Source organism: Kwoniella dendrophila, chromosome 1 (genome assembly GCF_036810415.1).
Source record: "Kwoniella dendrophila CBS 6074 chromosome 1, complete sequence".
In the NCBI taxonomy this organism is placed as follows: Eukaryota; Fungi; Basidiomycota; class Tremellomycetes; order Tremellales; family Cryptococcaceae; genus Kwoniella; species Kwoniella dendrophila.
Genome location: NC_089476.1, coordinates 945,409 through 965,050, shown reverse-complemented (window position 1 = coordinate 965,050; position 19,642 = coordinate 945,409). Strand labels below are relative to the sequence as shown.

General features: G+C 36.2%; 5 protein-coding genes across 5 annotated transcripts; 1 reads left to right on the top strand and 4 right to left on the bottom strand.

The window, feature by feature from the left end:
* Positions 1-688: 688 nt before the first annotated feature.
* Positions 689-3,421, bottom strand: L201_000353 (uncharacterized protein; the record flags this gene model as incomplete). Its single annotated transcript, XM_066216155.1, has 11 exons — positions 689-766; positions 863-1,212; positions 1,277-1,459; positions 1,520-1,827; positions 1,879-1,908; positions 1,979-2,097; positions 2,178-2,481; positions 2,552-2,841; positions 2,908-2,991; positions 3,056-3,258; positions 3,340-3,421. The coding sequence occupies 11 exons, from the start codon at positions 3,419-3,421 to the stop codon at positions 689-691; spliced, it is 2,031 nt and encodes a 676-aa protein (XP_066072252.1).
* Positions 3,422-5,992: 2,571 nt separating this feature from the next.
* On the top strand, positions 5,993-8,599 carry L201_000352 (uncharacterized protein; the record flags this gene model as incomplete). The annotated part of the gene is made up of 12 exons (XM_066216154.1): positions 5,993-6,043; positions 6,119-6,206; positions 6,293-6,323; positions 6,514-6,520; positions 6,605-6,768; positions 6,898-7,057; positions 7,139-7,281; positions 7,351-7,506; positions 7,593-7,710; positions 7,777-7,807; positions 7,882-7,966; positions 8,053-8,599. 12 exons carry the CDS (start codon positions 5,993-5,995, stop codon positions 8,597-8,599), a joined length of 1,581 nt encoding a protein of 526 aa, XP_066072251.1.
* A 650-nt stretch (positions 8,600-9,249) lies between these two features.
* Positions 9,250-10,919, bottom strand: L201_000351 (uncharacterized protein; the record flags this gene model as incomplete). The annotated part of the gene is made up of 7 exons (XM_066216153.1): positions 9,250-9,361; positions 9,431-9,588; positions 9,670-9,752; positions 9,852-9,909; positions 9,987-10,564; positions 10,652-10,774; positions 10,868-10,919. 7 exons carry the CDS (start codon positions 10,917-10,919, stop codon positions 9,250-9,252), a joined length of 1,164 nt encoding a protein of 387 aa, XP_066072250.1.
* Positions 10,920-12,292: 1,373 nt separating this feature from the next.
* L201_000350 (uncharacterized protein) lies at positions 12,293-14,972 on the bottom strand (the record flags this gene model as incomplete). The annotated part of the gene is made up of 3 exons (XM_066216152.1): positions 12,293-12,489; positions 12,551-14,095; positions 14,162-14,972. The coding sequence occupies 3 exons, from the start codon at positions 14,970-14,972 to the stop codon at positions 12,293-12,295; spliced, it is 2,553 nt and encodes an 850-aa protein (XP_066072249.1).
* Positions 14,973-15,818: 846 nt separating this feature from the next.
* L201_000349 (uncharacterized protein) lies at positions 15,819-18,876 on the bottom strand (the record flags this gene model as incomplete). The annotated part of the gene is made up of 5 exons (XM_066216151.1): positions 15,819-16,212; positions 16,445-17,603; positions 17,675-18,116; positions 18,201-18,388; positions 18,462-18,876. 5 exons carry the CDS (start codon positions 18,874-18,876, stop codon positions 15,819-15,821), a joined length of 2,598 nt encoding a protein of 865 aa, XP_066072248.1.
* Positions 18,877-19,642: the final 766 nt, after the last annotated feature.

Here is a 19,642-nt window from a genome sequence, read left to right as displayed (position 1 = left end):
TGTCAGAACATGACAAAAAACATTCACGACGTATGCAGGATTTGAACCTACGAGCCTGACGGCACGAGATCACTCAACATTGTAAAGAATGAAGAATTCAAGTCTCGCCGAATAACCACTATCGCAACACGCCTTGTGGGTGAAGCTCTCGCAAATTGCACAAATAGTATCTGAATTAACCCTACCCCGCCCAAAATTTGTAATTTGCGTTGCTTCATATGCATCCAACATTTGAGCTAGATAGCGGAAAGCAAAGAGGAACAGCTTGTTTTATATGCATAGCGAGTGATCAAAGATTACAGTTGGAGGATACAATTTTAGGCAGTGTGGCATGTGTCGAATGGGAGAAACTCCTTTTCAACGGTATTCTAGTATCTGTAATATGAGGCAAATCAAGTTGAATCTGTCATATACTCAAAAGTTTGATGTATCAACAAGCTGACAAGAGTGTACGCTGTGAACGATCTATGCGAGGAACATTCCATTAACGATCTAGGTATACAGTATATATGCTATATGAATTCTGCCACAGCTTATGATAATCGCTTCTCCATTAAGCTACATTCGCAGATTGTTATCCTATACAACAGTTGAATCTATACTCTCTACAGACACGTCCCAAGTCCCTTTTGATAGCATACAACTCGATAACATCGAAAACACAAGTACAGGACATTCCGCAGATAATCTACGATTGCATTGTTTGATTATCCCATAACCAACCTAAACTACTCCATAATTGTTGATCAACATCTGTCATCGGGGTCTATTCAGATGTTTACACAAACATCAAAGAGAATCGTCAGTTGTTGAGTTCCTCATAATAAGACAAGGAACAGGATGAGTCGGGAGTATGACTCACTAATAAAGTATTAACATCTAAACCCCAATCATTTCCCGTTCCAGTACCAATTCCAGTAAAAGTATTATTAACTTGATTATTACTTTGAGTTGGAATTGGTGGATCACTTAAAATTGATAACAGATTTTTAGCTAATAGAGAATCCCCTTCTAAGGATCTAAGTAACAACTCTAAATGAGTTTTTGCTGTTATAGCAGTTGACCATAAACCTAAATAACCTGCTCTGATAACTGTAACTAATCTTATCAAAGCATCTCCAGCTTGTCCATTAATTAACGGGTACGTCGTTCCTGCTTTTACAGCCACTCGTAATAGCAAAGCTGCACCATTCAATATATTGAAAGCGGAATCTAGTGGAAAAGTATATCAGTGATGCTCACCGAGCAAATGTGAGATTCGGAATATTCAACTTACAAGGGAACCAGCAAGTCGTCTGATCTTGGATATCTAAACATTCGAGAAATTCTACTAACTCCGTCCCAATCAAAAGAGCTGATCCTAATGTGCTTTCTATATCTTGTCCATTATCACCTGGCTCACCTAGAGTCAGCCGTATTAACGCGACCTTGAGACCCAATTGTGCGAGCTGCATTGAGCCTGGTAAAATGTGAATTAGCACAATGCCCAAGACCTGGAATGTAAGACTGCAATACTCACGGACTCCAGGAGCCTTGGAAGTCACTTGAGGTGTGACAGGAAGACGTAACCCTGGATCTAACCAATCTTGGAAAGAGTCTAAATCGTTTGCTATACTTTCTAAGAGTAATGACCTGTATGGTTCCCTAGGTGGCGAGACTGCCGCTTGCAAAGTATGAAAATTACTCGTTATCCTTTCCAATATAATGGATAACCTTGCCATACCCATAAAAGATAACATGGATTGTTTCTCTTCATTCGACGTATCGTGACCCCAATCTGAATCTCTCATCTTCGGAACGGATACATTGTGATCAGAGGGGTGTATACTGAAGTAATTGGTCAGTGACCTATTGTGCTCATGTATCACCAATACTTACTAAGGAGGTCGACCTTGTACATAAGATCGCCTGCAAAAGGTGAGCAAGACCAAATCAGCTACCTTCGACCCGCGACATGTTGTGCTTGGGAGATACTCACCAGGTATCGATCATAATCAAAGCCCACCACAGTCGTCTACGTAAACTTCTTTCCCATCTTGGTAATTTCCATTTGATACATTCGACGTGAAGCCCGAGAACATGAGCGCACCCTACAGCCTATATGTGGAAAAGCAAGCGATATGGTTCATGTCAGTAACTACTTGGCTACAATACAAAAGGAAACAATCCAAACTCACCCTACCTAAAGTTATACTGTTTTGAGCATGATTTTCGTGAGGATTACACAATAACAACATCATTGTAGTTTGTAGAGTGATCAATCTGGGTAAACGATATTCATCTTCTAAAGCAGCTAAAACTTGTTTCCACATTTCAACTGTTGTTGCTCTTTCTAACGGTCTATATGTATAAGCTGTATGTGAGATTAATGCAGCTAAGAAAGTTGCCGGATAATTTCCACTATTTGGTTCTCTCCTTATAACAGCTTCTAATCTCATTCTATTTGCTACAGGAAATGCTAATAATGTATTCGCTTTGAACCTACATTTGGTCGAGATAAGTTCAAATAAGTATTTGACTTGTATGTAAGGGATAGAAAAGGTTGACATACTGTTGTAACAAATCCGGTATTTTCTCTTTACCTATTAAAGCCATACATTCATCTAAAGCAGGTTGTGTACCTGCCGGTGGACCTAATCTACCATACAATAAAGCTGGATTTCGAACAAATAAAGCAGGTACAGGTCCATCAGAAACTTGTCTAAATTTTTGGCCAGGTCCTGCAGCGCTAGATAAAGATGCTGCTAAAGAACTTGCTGCGATTGCTGAAGGTCCTAAATAGTGTGATTCTTCATAATCATCAAATTCCATATCTAGTGAATCATAATATGCTTCATCGGACTGCATAGTCACCATATGACAATAGTTAGTGATCAGTGTATGGATAAAGTAGTGATCATGACTTACGCCATCAGCATCATCATCGTTATCGATGAAAGGTGATCTCGTGACTCTAATCAAGGAACTCATTGAATGTTTCTGAGGATCTGGCTACATTGATATGTTAGTGTTAGCACATACATTTGAGCGTAAGTATACTTGTGTATGTACTTACCGGTAAGCTTTGATCAAGTGTGACCGACGATGGTCCTGCTACTGCATTGCCTGATTGACCAGCTGCTGGTGTGGCCTTTGGTGGTGTTTTACCATGTCTTTTAAGAGGAGGAGCGATAAAAGTACATTCCTTGTTTCTTGCTGCACAATCAGTACATGGTCTACCTGGCACTGTTATATGACATGAATGCTTTTGTCTTCGACCTGTATCATTCATATGGATAAGTACAACACATAGTCTGATGATACGTTCTAGGAGATAACGGAATTAACAAGACAACTCACAATTATCGCACGGACGAACTTTTTTTGAACCAATTCTCCTTGGACCAGTTAATGTCCTATCTTGTGTAGGTACGCGGGGCATTTTTTGTGTTGCTGCATTGATTGGATTGGAAAAAGGAACTCAAAAAATGCTTCACATCATATTTCGTCAGATATGTTCAGTAGTACACTTGCTATACAAGATTCTAGGTTTCAGATTAGGAACAAGACATAAAGCATATCACTGTACAACATGATCATCGTCTATCTATCATATCCCATACCCTTACTCTTTGTTGATATGTTTGAGTTGCCCGAGGGGTTATAGACGGAGTTACCCGAGTTTTCCGTGACTAATCCAACCAGCAGCCTTTTATGGAACAAGGCATTCCCAAATCTGCGTCAGATAAGTTAATCTCAAGAACTGGCACATGATAAGATTCGTCAATCTTGAAATTATCTAGATGCATTTGCATATGCAGCCGAATGATCTATTACTACTCAGTGGAGCGTGTGTATAGATTCAATATATTATAAATCACGCCAAAGGTTCCGCAAAAAGCTCTTGTCCTGCTATCCGAATCTTATATGTATGGTTAAAAGGTTTTGGTGCATGCGGATCATGCTCAGTAGCTACCCAGCTACCTTCTACTTGTACTGCAGAGCGTCTGGAGCTTGTATCAATGAGTCGCCTTAGCTATCTCCTATCGATTGTTGTGGTTATTCAGAGTTATATCGATGTAACTTCTATCGACTTAGACGGGTGCAGACTTGGAAGCTCAACCGCTAATCACGCTCTTCTACCCCGATTGAACTTAAATCTCGTCCACTACTAGCTGGTCTCATCTATCACCCACATTTCGGAGACCCGCTTCTTTGGATCATTTAACCGCAAGGAAAGGATATAAACCTCACCGTAGCAGCTCTGACGGTGAACGCCGATATCTTATCCGCATTATTATGCTTCAACCTTTTCCCTTTAAACCCTCAATTTCAGATCTCTTTTCGAGTAAATTCACAACAAGTGTCGAATATCGGTACATAGATCCGAAAGAGCCATTTTTCATCCATATCGATCCACCCCAAATGGTTGAATGACTAAGGGATCAGAGCAGAATGCTTGGCAAACGATATGGAATTGATAAGAATTGCGGAGAACCGATAGAGGGGATAAGACTTGTCTATCCCCAATTTCAAAAATTAACGCAATGATTAGATAAAGCCTTGATTGACGTTAGTATCGTGAAAATTGATATCATATCATTCCAAACGAATTCGCTCATCTGCCGTCTTCTCATTTGTTTCGCTGTTATCATCAAATCCCATTAGCAATAGGTATGGCTGTCCAGCTATAGCTTACAGTCAATGAGTAGCAAAGTTGAACCTTTCAGTAAAAAAAGGCACAATCAGAAAATCCTCGAAAAGTTGGATAAACTCACACAGGAAGATTGGTATCACTTGAATCGCTTAACAGCTGATCCCTGCATGCCATGTATCTGAATTGACTCCTAATCGCACCTTTACGCCAAAGCCTCTTCGACAGTCAAGACCGAGTACATCGGATTAGCTATAGGGTCATCCTTTTATAGCCGTCTTACAACCACCAATACTCGACGTTTAGACGTACAATATCTTGATCACCCAATTTGATCCTACGCATCTGTAAGTCTAACATCTCATCATCTCTTAGATCTAGATCAAGCCACAAATTTACTTCTAATTCAACTATTTAGTCTAATCAAACTTTATCATACAATCAATGTTTGATCGTCAAGAGGAGCAGCCTATAATATCTACATCATTACAACATAGTACAAGAATCACTTCCTTTGGAAATATCCCTTATTTTAGCATATTCAAAAGCACCCTTCACAGCTCGATCTATGTTTTTCCAATCGATGAAAATGGGTGAATAAAGTTCTCGCTTGGAAAGTAATAGTACAAAGGACGTCAGAAGAAGTATAACCACCACTATACCTTGTTTTACATTCTCCACAGTACTTTTTGTTCGATCATCGTACAGCTCGTTGAACTATAGATAGAGTGAAACTTCCGAACTTAGTTACGGGGATGTTGACACCAATCAACCACACGACTATAACACGACCAAATCTACGCAACGCCAGTACACAGCGCAATCGACACACAGTCCTCAAGGAGTGAAGATTCCTGAACTAGGAGAAAGACCGTGCGAAAGTAAAAACAAAGGAATATCCCGAGAATCAAGCATCCTTTATAGCTTTAAACCTCAAGTCCAGATAAGGTATAAGAGAGGAAGATACCAAAGTAAGATATCTAAGCGAAAGGGAAATAAAGATAATAGTTCGGAAAAAAAGCAAACTGAACAAACATCACTACATCAAAGTGATCAAAAGCAACAAAACCCATCACCATTACACGTTGTTTTTGAGCTTCAAATAAGGAAACCAGATTCATAGACCTTAAATCGTATATCGATGCTGTGAAAAATTAGCTTCATCATTGACAATTGCAGTGGATATCGAGATCAACCGCTAGACTCGAAAATAGATATATAAGGTAGATGATCATCAGCTCGATCTAAGACATTCTCAAACTGTAAATCATTTTACCATTTTACCTTGAAATAGGTGTTTCTTCTTCCAATTTATAGTCTGGTAAATCGGTATTTTATCCTCAACTTCGACATAACACAATGAAAGTGGCTATCATCGGTGGTGGTGTTGCTGGACTTTCCGCATTATGGGTAAGTAGTAAATCCATGCCTTCTAGCTATTACGCCTCGTATCACTAACATGACCACGTACTTTGATTATCACAGGAACTTAATCAAAACTCAGATCATGAAGTACACATATATGAAAAAGCAGATTGGTGGGGTGGTCATGCTCATACAGTAGAGTTCCAAAGTCAGTCGAACTTTGCCTGCCGTACCCAGTTCTGCCCATCGGCATACCGCATCGATACATGTACTGATGATTGTCGTGTTATCTAGGACCTGGAAAGGAGGCATGTGATATCGATACGTAAGTGATCGTCGATCTTCTGGAGGATGTATGTCTGTCATCAGTACAACATACATGTCTCATGTTCAATTAATTAATTTACGGCATCTTCGGATCAAAGGAAGTCCATTTGAACCTTGTTACACGCATAACGTTTATATTAGATAAGCTGATATTCTTGTATATATTCATTGGGTTTTCATGTGAATAGCGCTTTCGTAAGTCTCTATCCATACTACGTACATATACATGAAGAAAAACAATCTGGACTAATCGTATGCTTATATCCGACTATATCACAGATCGCAATCAATTCTAAAAATTATCCAAATTTCTACAAATTCCTTGTTGATTCTGGAATTGATCTGGTCAAAACTACCATGTCATTCTCTTTATCAAGGGATAAAGGTGAATTTGAATGGGCGAGTGATGATCTATGGGCGTTATTTTGTCAAGGATCAAATGTGTAAGTTTTGGAGTATTTCTACGTATCTTATGTGCACCTGATTCGTTTCTGCGTAATGATTTGATAATGGAAATACTTGCATCTTATGACAAGTGGATGCTGATTTGCTCTAATATCGATCTGTCTCAGCTTCAAACCTCGAATTTATAGAATGATGTGGGATATTCTCAGATTTAACCTTTTTGCAGTTGATTTTCTATCTGAAAAAGGTGAAGCTGAAGAGTTGAGTATTGGTGAATACCTTGATCAACAAGGCTATAGTCAAGCTTTCAAAGAGGATTATTTGTTGGTAAGTCGTATCTTTTAAATTCGTCAACTCCCCCACTCAAATTGGTCCCTTTTTGCTGATTTGCAACTACAAATCTAATAGCCTCTTACGGCTGGAATTTGGTCAATCCCACCTGAAAAGGTTGCATTAGATTTCCCAGCTATGGCTTTAATTAGATTTTTCCACAATCATCAAATGTTACAATTATGGGGTAAACCAGATTGGTTAACCATTAAAGGTGGATCGTGGGTGTTTTGTGTCATTTTTACTGATGCAATTCGATATACTGACAGGTATTTCAATCATGATCATAGTAAAACATACGTAGATTATATCATCTCAAAAGTCGATAGATCAAAAGCCCAATTACATTTGAATGTCGGTATTCAGAATATCAATCCTACTTCCGATGGTGTATACATTACCACAGAAGATGGACAAGTTGAATTGTTCGATAAAGTTATTCTTGCGTAAGTTAATTGATTAAACTATATTTGAACTTGCTATAGATCAAAAAAAAAATACTGATAATTCATTTGGGCGGGAATATGAGTAGAACACATACAGATCAAGCTGTTAAGCTTTTGGGCGAAAACATCTCAGAAGATGAATTGAATTTATTAGGCAATTGTCATTGGAGTGCTAATGAAGCTGTTGTACATTATGACGAAAATGTAAGTTATGACATGATTGATTATTGATAAATGAGAATATCTCGCTAATTCACCAACGACATTTAGTTGATGCCCACCAGAAAGAAGGCTTGGACCGGTGAGTAGGACGCTTAATCCATCATGATTGAGAGGTCCGCAGCTTACATTATTTGTTGTTATCGTTTTAAAAAGCTTGGAATTACCTTACTTCAACTACCACTATTCATCCTGATCATGAATCCAAGACTACTGCTTCTGACGTTAGCTCAATATCAATGTAAGTGGTTAATACAACAGCCATAATAATGACTTCTATTGTACGTATCTCAACTAACGAAAGGGCTTGTTCCCTATAAATTACAGTACATTCAATTTAAACTTATTACAAAATTTACCTGTATCTAAACATGGACAAGTTCTAGTAACTTTAAATCCACCTATACAACCTGATCCTTGTAAAACAATATCAAAATGGATTTATCATCATCCAGAATTAACACCACAATTAATTAATTTACAAAAAAATTTATCAAAAATTCAAGGTAAAAAAAATAGAAATTTATATTTTTCAGGTGCATGGACAGGATATGGTTTCCATGAAGATGGTTGGAGATCATCTTTAGAAATCGTACACAGACCTGAATTTGGTTTATCAAATCATCATCAAAAAAACTTGATTAATGGTAATAGAAATAATATTTTATATATAGATAATAGAAAATTAATTAAATCACCTTTGGAAAATATTTTAAGATTTTTAATTGGTTCAATTGATTATTCTTTAAAAATCATTTTAAATTTATTACTTTTTTTAAGTTATTTTTGGATTTCAATAATTGTCTTTTCAACAAAACCACTTGTTAAAAATTTGATTAATGTTCAATCTAATTTAGAAAAGAGAATTGATTGATTCGAAATCATTCATTAATGGATATCGAATGGATATCGTCAAGTACATTAGAATATAGAGAATATATATATATGGGAAGGATCTATCCATGTATGCTGGACGTACTGAAGTAGAAATAGAAATAGAAATTGAAATTGAAATTGGTTTTGGCGGATGTCCTTTGTTTTCTTTATGCCTTTTCATTATGTTTTTAACGATCTTTTTGGTAATTTGTTCCTGTTAGTGTGTCTTGCCCTTTTGACGAATACCCCATTTATGCCTTTTCAACAAATCATCGCTGTACTGTATATAAATGAATCATATAGATATAGATATAGATAAATACCATGAAACTCAGTATATCATGCATACTTTCATATTTTCCTACGCTTGTCTCTCTCAGACATTTGAGTGTCATTGCACAACCCCAAAGCAATTTCATAGATATCCTTTATGCATGTATAGGTAAATATCAAAGATCTCCTTTTCCTTCTCTTTTATCTAGGAATACCAACAACTATATATTATTGTCCACTCACTTCAGTCAAACTCGATCCCCACCGCATCTACTGATTCATTGATCAAGATATCCCGAGTCTTACTCAAATAGACCGATTAGGCATCTACACAATTCTTCTCGGCCTGTCTCTTGTATTTTTGCTATATCATACTTAGGTGATAGTAATTACATTTCCCTTTTCATCTTTCAATACAACTATATCACAAGGAATAGCTTCACCATTATCCATATATGTCAAGGAAGTAGGATCAAGTGGATCGATCCTATATTCGGGTGTTTATTTGATGAGCTTCAAACAACGATATGATGTCTACCATAAAAAGAAAACTCACTTAATAGCCATTCTTTCCAACCAACTTCTACCTAAAATAACATCGAAATGATTTTCTTCACTTAGATAAGCTTGATGCGATTGAGTTTTAGTTCCAACTGTTATATCTACATTTCCAATAATTTTTAATCCTGTATAACCAAATGTACCCATACCGAACTATTTTTTGTGTGAATAATAAAATCAGCTCAAGTTTTCCCTACAAAAGATTCTTTTTGCATTTTATGAAAATCAACTTACACCTTTTGGTACGATCTTATGCTTTAAAGCGAAATCTCTAGAAACGTATACGTGCCTATAACCTGATTTCAAAAGCATTCGAACTGATTGTGACAACACAAACGGTCAGCTTCTATCGTAATCATCTCCTACATGTCAAGCTAGAGAAACAAGTATGGGAAACAATCTGTGCTATCACTTACTATTCGGTATACCGTTGATATTACCCATAACAGTTCGTACACCATTATTATTGTGAAACTAGTATTATTTGAGCACGACATATCGTCAGCCTTCCATGTTGATTGTAACGTAATAGAGCATTTGATACGACTCACCTCTTCCCATTCTCTCTTTTTGGTTACACCTAAAGGTTCAGCATCATCATCACCCCATTTTGATCTTCTTGATTTTGTTGACATTGTAGATTTAGCTTTTGATACTGCACTAACGGATCTTGCTCTTGCATTTGCTCCAGTGATAGTAGCATTATTGTTACTTTGAGTATTAATATTTTCACCACCACCGTTCATTGGTTTACCTAAAGATAAAGAAGCGAAATCAACTGAATTTACACCTGCAATTCCTTGATGATTTTCATTTTCAATTTTCTTTTGTTTTTCAGGTGATGATACATTTATTGGATTTGATGCTGATTTTCCTTTTTCATTTCCATTAGATTGTGAATTTGATTTTGATTTAACTGATGGAGATGATGGAGTAGATTTCTTAACTCTATTCTTTAACTTGGATGAAGGTGAAGTAGGTGAATTAACACTTGTATTTGAATATGAAGGTAATGAATCTCCATTAAAGTGAGCATGTTGTTGCTGTTGTTGAGGTAATTGCAAGTGTAAAGTTACTGATGTAGTTGAATCTGAAGGAAATCTTGATGAAAGTATTTCAAGATCATCATCTGTATCCCAAGATATATGAATCAGTAAGATTCAACGACTACACGTACTGGATATAGTATCTTTCCCAAAAAAAGCATATAACTCACCATCATCTAAAGACCATCTTTCACCTTCGAATTCATATAATAAAGTAGCTTGTGATTTTTGTGATTCAGACAAAGCACTTTTTGTCCATATCCTTTCAAATATTTTAGATTGGTTGTCTTCCTCTATAGTTTTTTGAAAGATGATATCAGCTAAAATCAAACACTATTGCCTGATGACTGTAAGAGCGAAAGTTAAGACACCATTCTTTAACTCACCTTTATGGGTTAAAGCGAATGTTTTTTGTGGTGTATGCACGTTATACAACATTTTGAGGTGAAAAATCCTTTTCTTCTTCACTTGAATCGTTACAGTTCAGTTTCCTTTGATTGATAAGCTTGTTCCGTTAAGACGATTGAAATTGTTAACAATATAAAACGTGTACCAAGAACATAGAATGTTTCGTTCTTTATGTTTTAGGGTCTTTGTTTACCTATTATTATTAGTATATTATCCTGTTAAGATTATGATGCTGCCCAGGATTATGGTAATGTTCAGGTTGTATGTTAGGTTTAGATCGAATAAGTTATAGTAGCAGCATGTGGAGTAGTGCGTAGCTAGTTGTATCAAGGTAAAGCTATCATATATAATTACTGTTTTTAATCTTAAGTGCGTCATACCTCCAAAGGACTATCCGATAATTGATGGCATACGCCGATGGAGATGAAATATACCGAATACGGGAATATCAATATAACCGTCCTTGATCCTTGTCAATAATGATGAGATAAGCGGGATCAAACGTTCGGTCAAATCTAGATGCCTTTATTGGGGATACTCAAATAAGTACTCCGACACGGTAAAAGGTAAAAGGTAAAAGGTTCGGTTATCTGACAAAGTGAATTGTCAACAACAGTACTAGTGATGTAACCTTACTATCACGATTATACTTTGTTGATGAATCTGGAAACCTACTTCTGAACCACCTTGCAAATGAGATGTCGAGACAGGATTTTAGCTGTGAGTATCAATGATTTCCACAGTAACGATAGTCTAAAAATATAGGTCGGGGAGGAGGAGGAGGATCATGGAGGCTCGATGAAGATAAATCTGGTAATCCGTTAAATATAATTAGGTTTCTAGTTATAATACATACCCTTCCTCAAGCATATACCATTTGTATGGCAATCGAAAGGTGAATGGGTATGAGTGGGGATATTAAAGGCGAGACTGAGAGCTGTGAAATTCTATTTTTTCTTCTCTGCTTGAAGAGTATAATGACATTGACTGGATATCTGCTAATATTCTTTGATTTCTATTTTTTTAGTCATATAAGGAATGTTTCACTCGTATGCTATGTATGGATTTAATTCGCTTTGTGTTTGATATCAAATTAAGAAACGTATGCATGAGACTTGAAAGGTATACAACAACAATACGGCATAAACCGTTATACTCGATTAAGAAGGTAACCCAAAATATACTATAAAAGGCGAAGACAGGTAATATACAATTGAGCCAGGAAACAGAATTTGAATGGTAGAGGGGATCGAAGATTTTACAAATTTACAAATAAAGATAAGATAACGGAATCACCGAAAGATACTTGCCAACAACGCAAATTCTAATTTTAGTCGATCATACCAGGCTTATACTTGCCTCCATAATACCAACCAAAATCATATCTTCAAGGCCAGAGTATCTTACTCTGCCGTTAATCTTGGTTTCTTCCAGACATTCATGTACTGATCAAAATTCTTCCTCTTCATCTCTTTCAGCTGGGCAAATTGCATCTTGAATTGTTTAACATCGTCTTTTTCTTCCCTGATCTCTTTCGGCCATAGTTCACTGACAAAATTATACTTATTAACGATACACTTTGTGGACGTATTTTCGGTAGCTATGACAGGTACAAGGCATTGGCGTAAGTTGAACCCCTCATCACATATTGGACAACTTACAAGTTTTTTCCTTCAACCTAGTCAAAGCTTCTTTGGTCGTCCTCAATTCAGCTTGAAGTTCTTCGAATTTGGTTTTCGTGAGAACCATATATTGTAAACCATGACTTTTTGATGATTGTGTATCAACACGGAGTTTCGGTTTTGCAAGATGTTGTCTTTCTTTGGCTGATTCTGGTGACTGTTCACTGGTCGTTGTAGTTGATTTCGCGCTATCGGCGAGAGGTAAAAAGGGGGATGTTAATGGTGTAAGTGGACTAGCTGGGCTGTGTATTTCTATTGCGGGTTTGGGTAAATTGTATTTAGGAGAAAGGCTTAGATGATGAGGTGATGGTATTACCGTGGTTGGGGCTTTGTCTTTTAAAGTGTGTACACTCTTCTTTTCCTGTTTATTCTTCTCACTAGATCCTTCTTCAACCGCTTTCTTTTCTGAATTCAATTGACTCTCTTGCATATTTGCGGTATCTTGCCTCTCATTCCGATTATGCAGCTGTTCTTTAACGGTTTGAAGAATTTGTTCATTTGAATCGATAGTTGAATTGGCTATCTTCAAATCGTTCTTCAAATTCGTATTCTCATTCTTCAAATTTTCGTTATTTTTCAATAATACACCAGATCTATTTGATAACTCATTTAAATCTATTTCACTTTTCTTCAATTTTGATTTGATTTCCAAGTCTTCTTGTGTTAGTTTTTCAATTTTGGATAAGTATTCTGTACTTTGGGATTTTAAAGTTGTATTTTCTTTTTCTAATAATTCTTTTTCTTTTTTTAATTGAAATATTTGTTGTAAATGTTTCATTACAGATTTTTCTTTTTTCTTTTCATCTTCTAACTTGTTTTGTAATTGTTCTAAATCTGATTTTAACTGATTTTTTTCTATATTAGCTTTATTCAAATTATCTAAATGTATTCGACCTTGATTTTCATTTTGGTTCAAGTATTGTATACTCAAGTTTAGTTGAGTAATTTGTTGATTTAATTGATTATTCTGTTCTATTTTCTGCTTAAATTGGTCAACTATTTCATCTCTTCTATTGGTCATCTCTCTTTTTTCTTCAAGTAATTGTTTTTCATTTTCTTTCTTCTCTTCAATTACTGCCAAAGCACTTTTCAATCTTGTATTCAACTGTTCATTTTTATCTCTTTCAATCTTATTTTGATTTTCTTGTTCTTTTAATCCGTCCTCTAGTTTACTAATCTTATCATTCAGATTTGTTTTGACCTTGGATAGCTCTATCTGATTATCATTTGTAACTTTTTCTTTAACTTCAAGTATTTGAACTCGATGTCTTTCTGCTATATCATTCAATCGATTATTTGATCTGTCTATCGTTTCTAACAATTCCCTTTCTCTCAGTTTCAGGTTTGAACATTGTATATTCAGGTCATTAAATGTTTTCCAGACGAAATTCTGACTCTGCTTAGCAAGTTCATCGTAATCAACTCCTGGGTGAGAAAGGTTCTGAGCTGAGGAAATGGGTTGATCTGACTTGTTTGGTGATTTATCGACCACGTTCATCGAGGTGTCTTCTAGAACATTTGTATCTGTAAAGAAGACACACATCAACTATTGTTCTTCCAAAGCTTGAGATCCAAGAAAACGACTCTTACCAATTCTCAATCGCCGAGTTGCCTTCTTCGCTTCTTCATGTAATGGAGTAAACAATTCCGATGTAAGTCGGGCGGTCGGAGTGGAAGATCTTGAAGGTGGCGCACTACTGATTAGGTCTTCAACTTCAATTGCTAGTTCCATACTGAGCTGACGAGACGAAGAAACCGAAGATGATCTTGGAATTTTATAATAGTTGACGTTTGGTGCATGTCGTGCCAGAGGAAGTAGAGCTGGTTGTTCGTCAGGTAATAGAGGTGTAGGAGGTCGATAATGCTTGATAGATGATTCAACAATTTCACCTTCTTCGTGATCTTGGCATGACTGAGGTTGAAGCTCAAATTGAGGTTGAGCCGTAGTTTCATCCGAAGCCAATTTGGATGACTCGGTAGGCTTTGTAGGAGAGGTAGGTTGGGAAGTGGTGCTAAGTGAATTGATAGGTGTATTGTACGAAAAAGGAGGTGTTTCACTATGTTGATATGTATTTAATGGTGTACAATGTCGAATCCTGTCCCTATCACTATCATCATCTTTTCGATGTTGCTGATCACTTGAAGGTTGTCTGGCTTTGACATGTACAGGTTCTTCGCGTTCACGTTCAACTCGATCACGATCTCTATAAAGGTTCCTCCTGATTCTTTCATCTAAATCATCATAATTAGATTTCCTACTGATTTCTTGATATGATTGTCGTCTTGGCTGATAGCATGATCGTTGAGAAGGAGGAAGAACAGGATGTGAATCTAGATCACCATATCTAGGTCGATACATATCACTTTGTCTTCTTGATTTATTATTATGAGGATTGTCCATTTTTTTTTTCCAATTTCACTGATGATTGAATTTTGATTCCAGTAAGGAATAATCGCGGTTCTGGTAAATGTCCAAAGTCACTCAGACTATCAAGATTGTTATGTACTTTACCGATTTCAAGAGCTTAAATCAAGTGGAAAGGAGGTTTATGAAGAGGGGTGTTGTATGATGAAAGAGGAGTAATGTAATAAAAAATGTTTGTTCCTATTTTACCGTCGTTTCTGATACTGTGTGAACATTAATAAAAGAAGCAAACAAGATTGAAAATAAATAAATTGAATAAACAAACAGATTAGTAGGTCAAAGCGTCAATACACACTACCCTTTCCCTTTTTGATCGACGATTTTAATGATTTGAAACTAATCCATCAATCCAAAGGAAGGGGGGTATGTACTTGCGGTTAAAGTGAGTCAATAATCAATTCTAGATAGATGAGTCAACCATGGTCATCAAATTGCAAGTAAAGTTTTTTTAATGATTAAATGATTGATTTATGTGATATGTAATATGTATATGAGTGTATAAGGATATATATTTAATGGCAAAAACAACAACAAGAGAAGGATACAGATAAGATGAAACAATACTTCCGAATAAAATGGGATAACCGAAGGATGGAAAAAATGATATGATTATATTGGTATAAGGTTGTAATGGAAAAAACAGCAGTCAACGCTGAAAAGAGTCTATGAGGGTAGATGATGATGTACTGTACATTCGAAACTGAACTCTGATGAAAAAAGATGTGAAGTAATGATTATATATTGTGGGATAGATTAATTTGAGTTCGATGACCTTGAAGTATATTGATAGCTTTTCTGTTTCCTTCATCTGGATCTTTATCTTTATCTTGATCTTCTTTCACCTTCACCAGGTCTAAAACTAATAACTTCCAAGCAAGTTTTACCTTCTCTTTGACATAATAAAACAACTCTATCAGATCTAAAACCAATTCTCCAAACTGCATCACAAGGTCTTGTTAATTCTCTTATAAATCTACCTGATTTACAATCCCATAATTTTACTCTACCATCATTTCCACCTGATACGATAAATCTATCATCAAATTGTAAACAAGTTACAGAATTATCATGTGCACATAATCTGTGTGACGTGGTTAATGATTTCAGATCAAATATGATAACTCTTCCATCAGATCCACCTGTAATTAATCTTGAAGAAGATAGTTGTAATTGTCCAACTAATGCTGTGTGACCTTGTAACAGTGCAAGGCACTCACTGTAGCACGGAAAGATGAACAGGTTCATTAGTCATAAAACTTCAATAAGCTTTCTACACCTCAACGTGTGCCTTTCCGCTGTCCGCCGTCATTCTCTTCGGTCCCTCTTCCCATCTCCGTATCTCCAACTGTCCCAGCTCTACTACTAATCTCTGCTCTTTCAATGCTTCATACTTTCCCTTCTTACTGTCATATAATTTCGGAACCAGTATTCCAAACAAAATAACTCACCCAGTAACTCCACTCCAAACTCTTATCGTACTATCCAAACTACCTGTAACAACAGTCTGACCATCAAAAGCTACAGAATAAATCTGATGATAATGACCTCTTAAAACATGTAAACATTGACCTGAATCTAAATTCCAAATTCTTGAAGTATAATCATATGAACCTGAAACAGCTAAATTACCTGCAATTTCAACACATCTAACAGATTCTTCATGACCTTCTAAAACATGTTTTAAAAAACCATTTTCTATATCCCATACTCTTAATGTATGATCTCTTGAACCTGAAATTGCAATAGGTCTTTTATCTAAAACTTTTAAACATCTAATAGTTGATGTATGTCCTCCCATTGAATATATTAATTCACCCGAATCTAAATTCCATACTTTAACTTCTTTATCACATCCCGCAGAAATAACTAAATTATTTTTATTTCCTTTCCATCCCCTTGCACATCCACATGGATCACTACTTCTCATACTACTTCGTTCATTACTATTATTGGTATCTACTTGAGGATTTTCTTGATTATCAGAAGATGAAGGATGGTGATCAAACGATTCATCATTATTACCTATACCTAAACCTAATAATCCATTATTATTTGATGTCGATGTAAATCCCATGGCGGTATTTGGTCTGATAGGTTGTTGTTGTGAATTAAAAGAATCATTTATTTGACTACTTGGAAAGATACCTCCAGGTGAAGATGAGTTTAATAATGATGGACCTAAAGGTGGATGACGTTCAAAAGTTGGGCCACCTGCAAATGAAGATCTTCTTGATTGACCATTATCTCTATAACTTTCGGATGCTTTACCACCGACACCAGCCATACCAAATAATCCATTCCAAGCAGTTTCATTTATACCATTATTGGAAGAATACTTTTTCTTTTGAGTAGTTTCTCGTTTGTCATCTACTTCGTCATCTAGATCACCGTTGGGATTCGCAGAAACTAAAACCATTGCCCAAACACCTTGCCTATGACCTATTAATGAACGTAAGAAAGTCCCGGTAATAGCGTCAAAAACATGTATTTTATTATTTGCCATTCCAACAACTATATGTGAATCATCAAAACATAAAGTGGTGACTACTGCGTCATCTGCCGATACGTGATTTGCTAAAATTCTTCCACCTGATAACCAATTGGATTCTATGGAAAGTCGAGGTACTTGATCAGCATTTGTGTTTTATGAATATACATATTTGACTGCGTTAACTTACCAGTCAAATAAGCATTCTTGAACCTATTTTTGAAAGTCCCATCTTCTTTATCTTTTAGAGATCTTGAGCTTGATAGACTTAAAACTCTTCTTTCTGTACCAAAAGGTGTTGTTCGATTTATACAGCTTTGTGAGCCACTGGCACTACTCGAAGAACTAGAAGTAGTGGTGGATGATCTAGTCTTGGTCTTTGTACTTGATATTGGTATAGTCGTACTATTATTCAAGTTTATATTTACTGTAGTTGTTGAATTGACTATAGAGTTGACACTTGTTTGAGTACTTCTTCTTCTTATGCCTAGATTAGGTCTATGACTATTAATGAAAGGTATAGGGAAATTATGACGTTTAAACAAGTCTTTCCATGTTTGTTCATCTTGTAACAGTTGATTCCAATAGTTTGACACCTGAGCTGCTCTAGCTAATGTTTTTGGTTCGTCGACCTAAACGAGGGTTGAAATGGAGTTCAGATAATGGGTTTATATATATTTGTAAATCACAAGAAATTGGTGAAACTCGATACTCACAAAGCTTAAACAATGTAATGCCAATTCTGCAGGTAATTCTCTCAAGAAATCACGTCTTAACAAAGGTTCAATCTTCCTTGAGACTACTAATGCCTCATTTAACCTCAATTCACCTATCAAAGAAGCTAAAAATGAAAACCGCTGAGATGGTGACAACGTCGTGAATTGATTTATGAGATTTTGGGGATCTAAATGATCCAATCAGCTTAATCTGTACGACACCAATATATCAAATACCTAAAACCAAGATAGACTACTAACCTGCTACTGTATGACGCTGTTTATTTTTCCCTTTCCATAAAGTATTTAACCTATCTTCACGCTCATCAACATCACTTTGACCGAAATCCTCTTCATCACCATCATGTCTATATATCCTTCTATCTTTTGGACTAGGACTAGGAGCAGGTGTAGGTGGACTTAGTGCATTATTCGATGCTGATTTTGAAGACTGCTGTTGTGGTATACTAGGTGAAGGAGTAGGTAAGGGTATAGGTTGTTGATTGATTGATATTGTTGATAAAGCAATTGTAGCTTCACCTATTGAGTTTCTTGGGATAAATGATATTGATGTATTTGGTGGTGAAGGTGGTGGCCTTGTCCAATGTGGTTGTTGAGGTAATAAAGGTATATTTGATGGTCTTTTACCACTTTGATTTGATGAAGAAGATGACATGTCGACAAGAGTAGTATAGATTCTTATTACTAAATCATCTGATTAATACTAAAAAGATCCATTCACATATACAAGATACTTCCAAATTCAGTTGATGAAAGATAAATTCGAGCAAGCAAAGATACAATAGTTGATCAGTGATAGTAAATTGACGATATGAATTCTGTTGTCAAGGATAAATTAAGATGTTTCAATTCATTCTATTCAGATCATCCATTTACTCATCTTCAATCTCAATGAGCAACAAAGAAGACGGAAGACACGGCCGGAGCCGATCTAGGGAAAACTGCTATATCTAGGAACGGAATCAAAATTAACGATCAAAACAGATTACTACCTTCCAAGACACTGCCAAGTCATCAAAGGTCAAGGATCAACAGGAAGCTGTAAGGTAGTGTGGACTGGGAATTATGGTGTCTATAGGAAGTAGCAGTCATTAAATGGGGACTGTTGACAAAAAATTGAGTTGGGATCCTATAGTGCTAAAAGCTGTATTAAGGTATAGGCTCAGACTCAACCACGACCTGCAGAAGCGCGAATACTTCACTATCTCCTTTATACATAGCTATCATGAGAAGATTTCCAGAAGCATGCATGATGACTATCAGGCTTCAATGTAGCCGTCATATCATATGCATGCATCCTTTTCCCTGCTGAAATATCAAGAGCGATAGAAATGCTGTTTTTCATATTCCGCCACTTTGCTCCATGTTATATTTTATGGGTACTAGTATGCTACAGTGTCTTCACGCCACGTTGACGATCA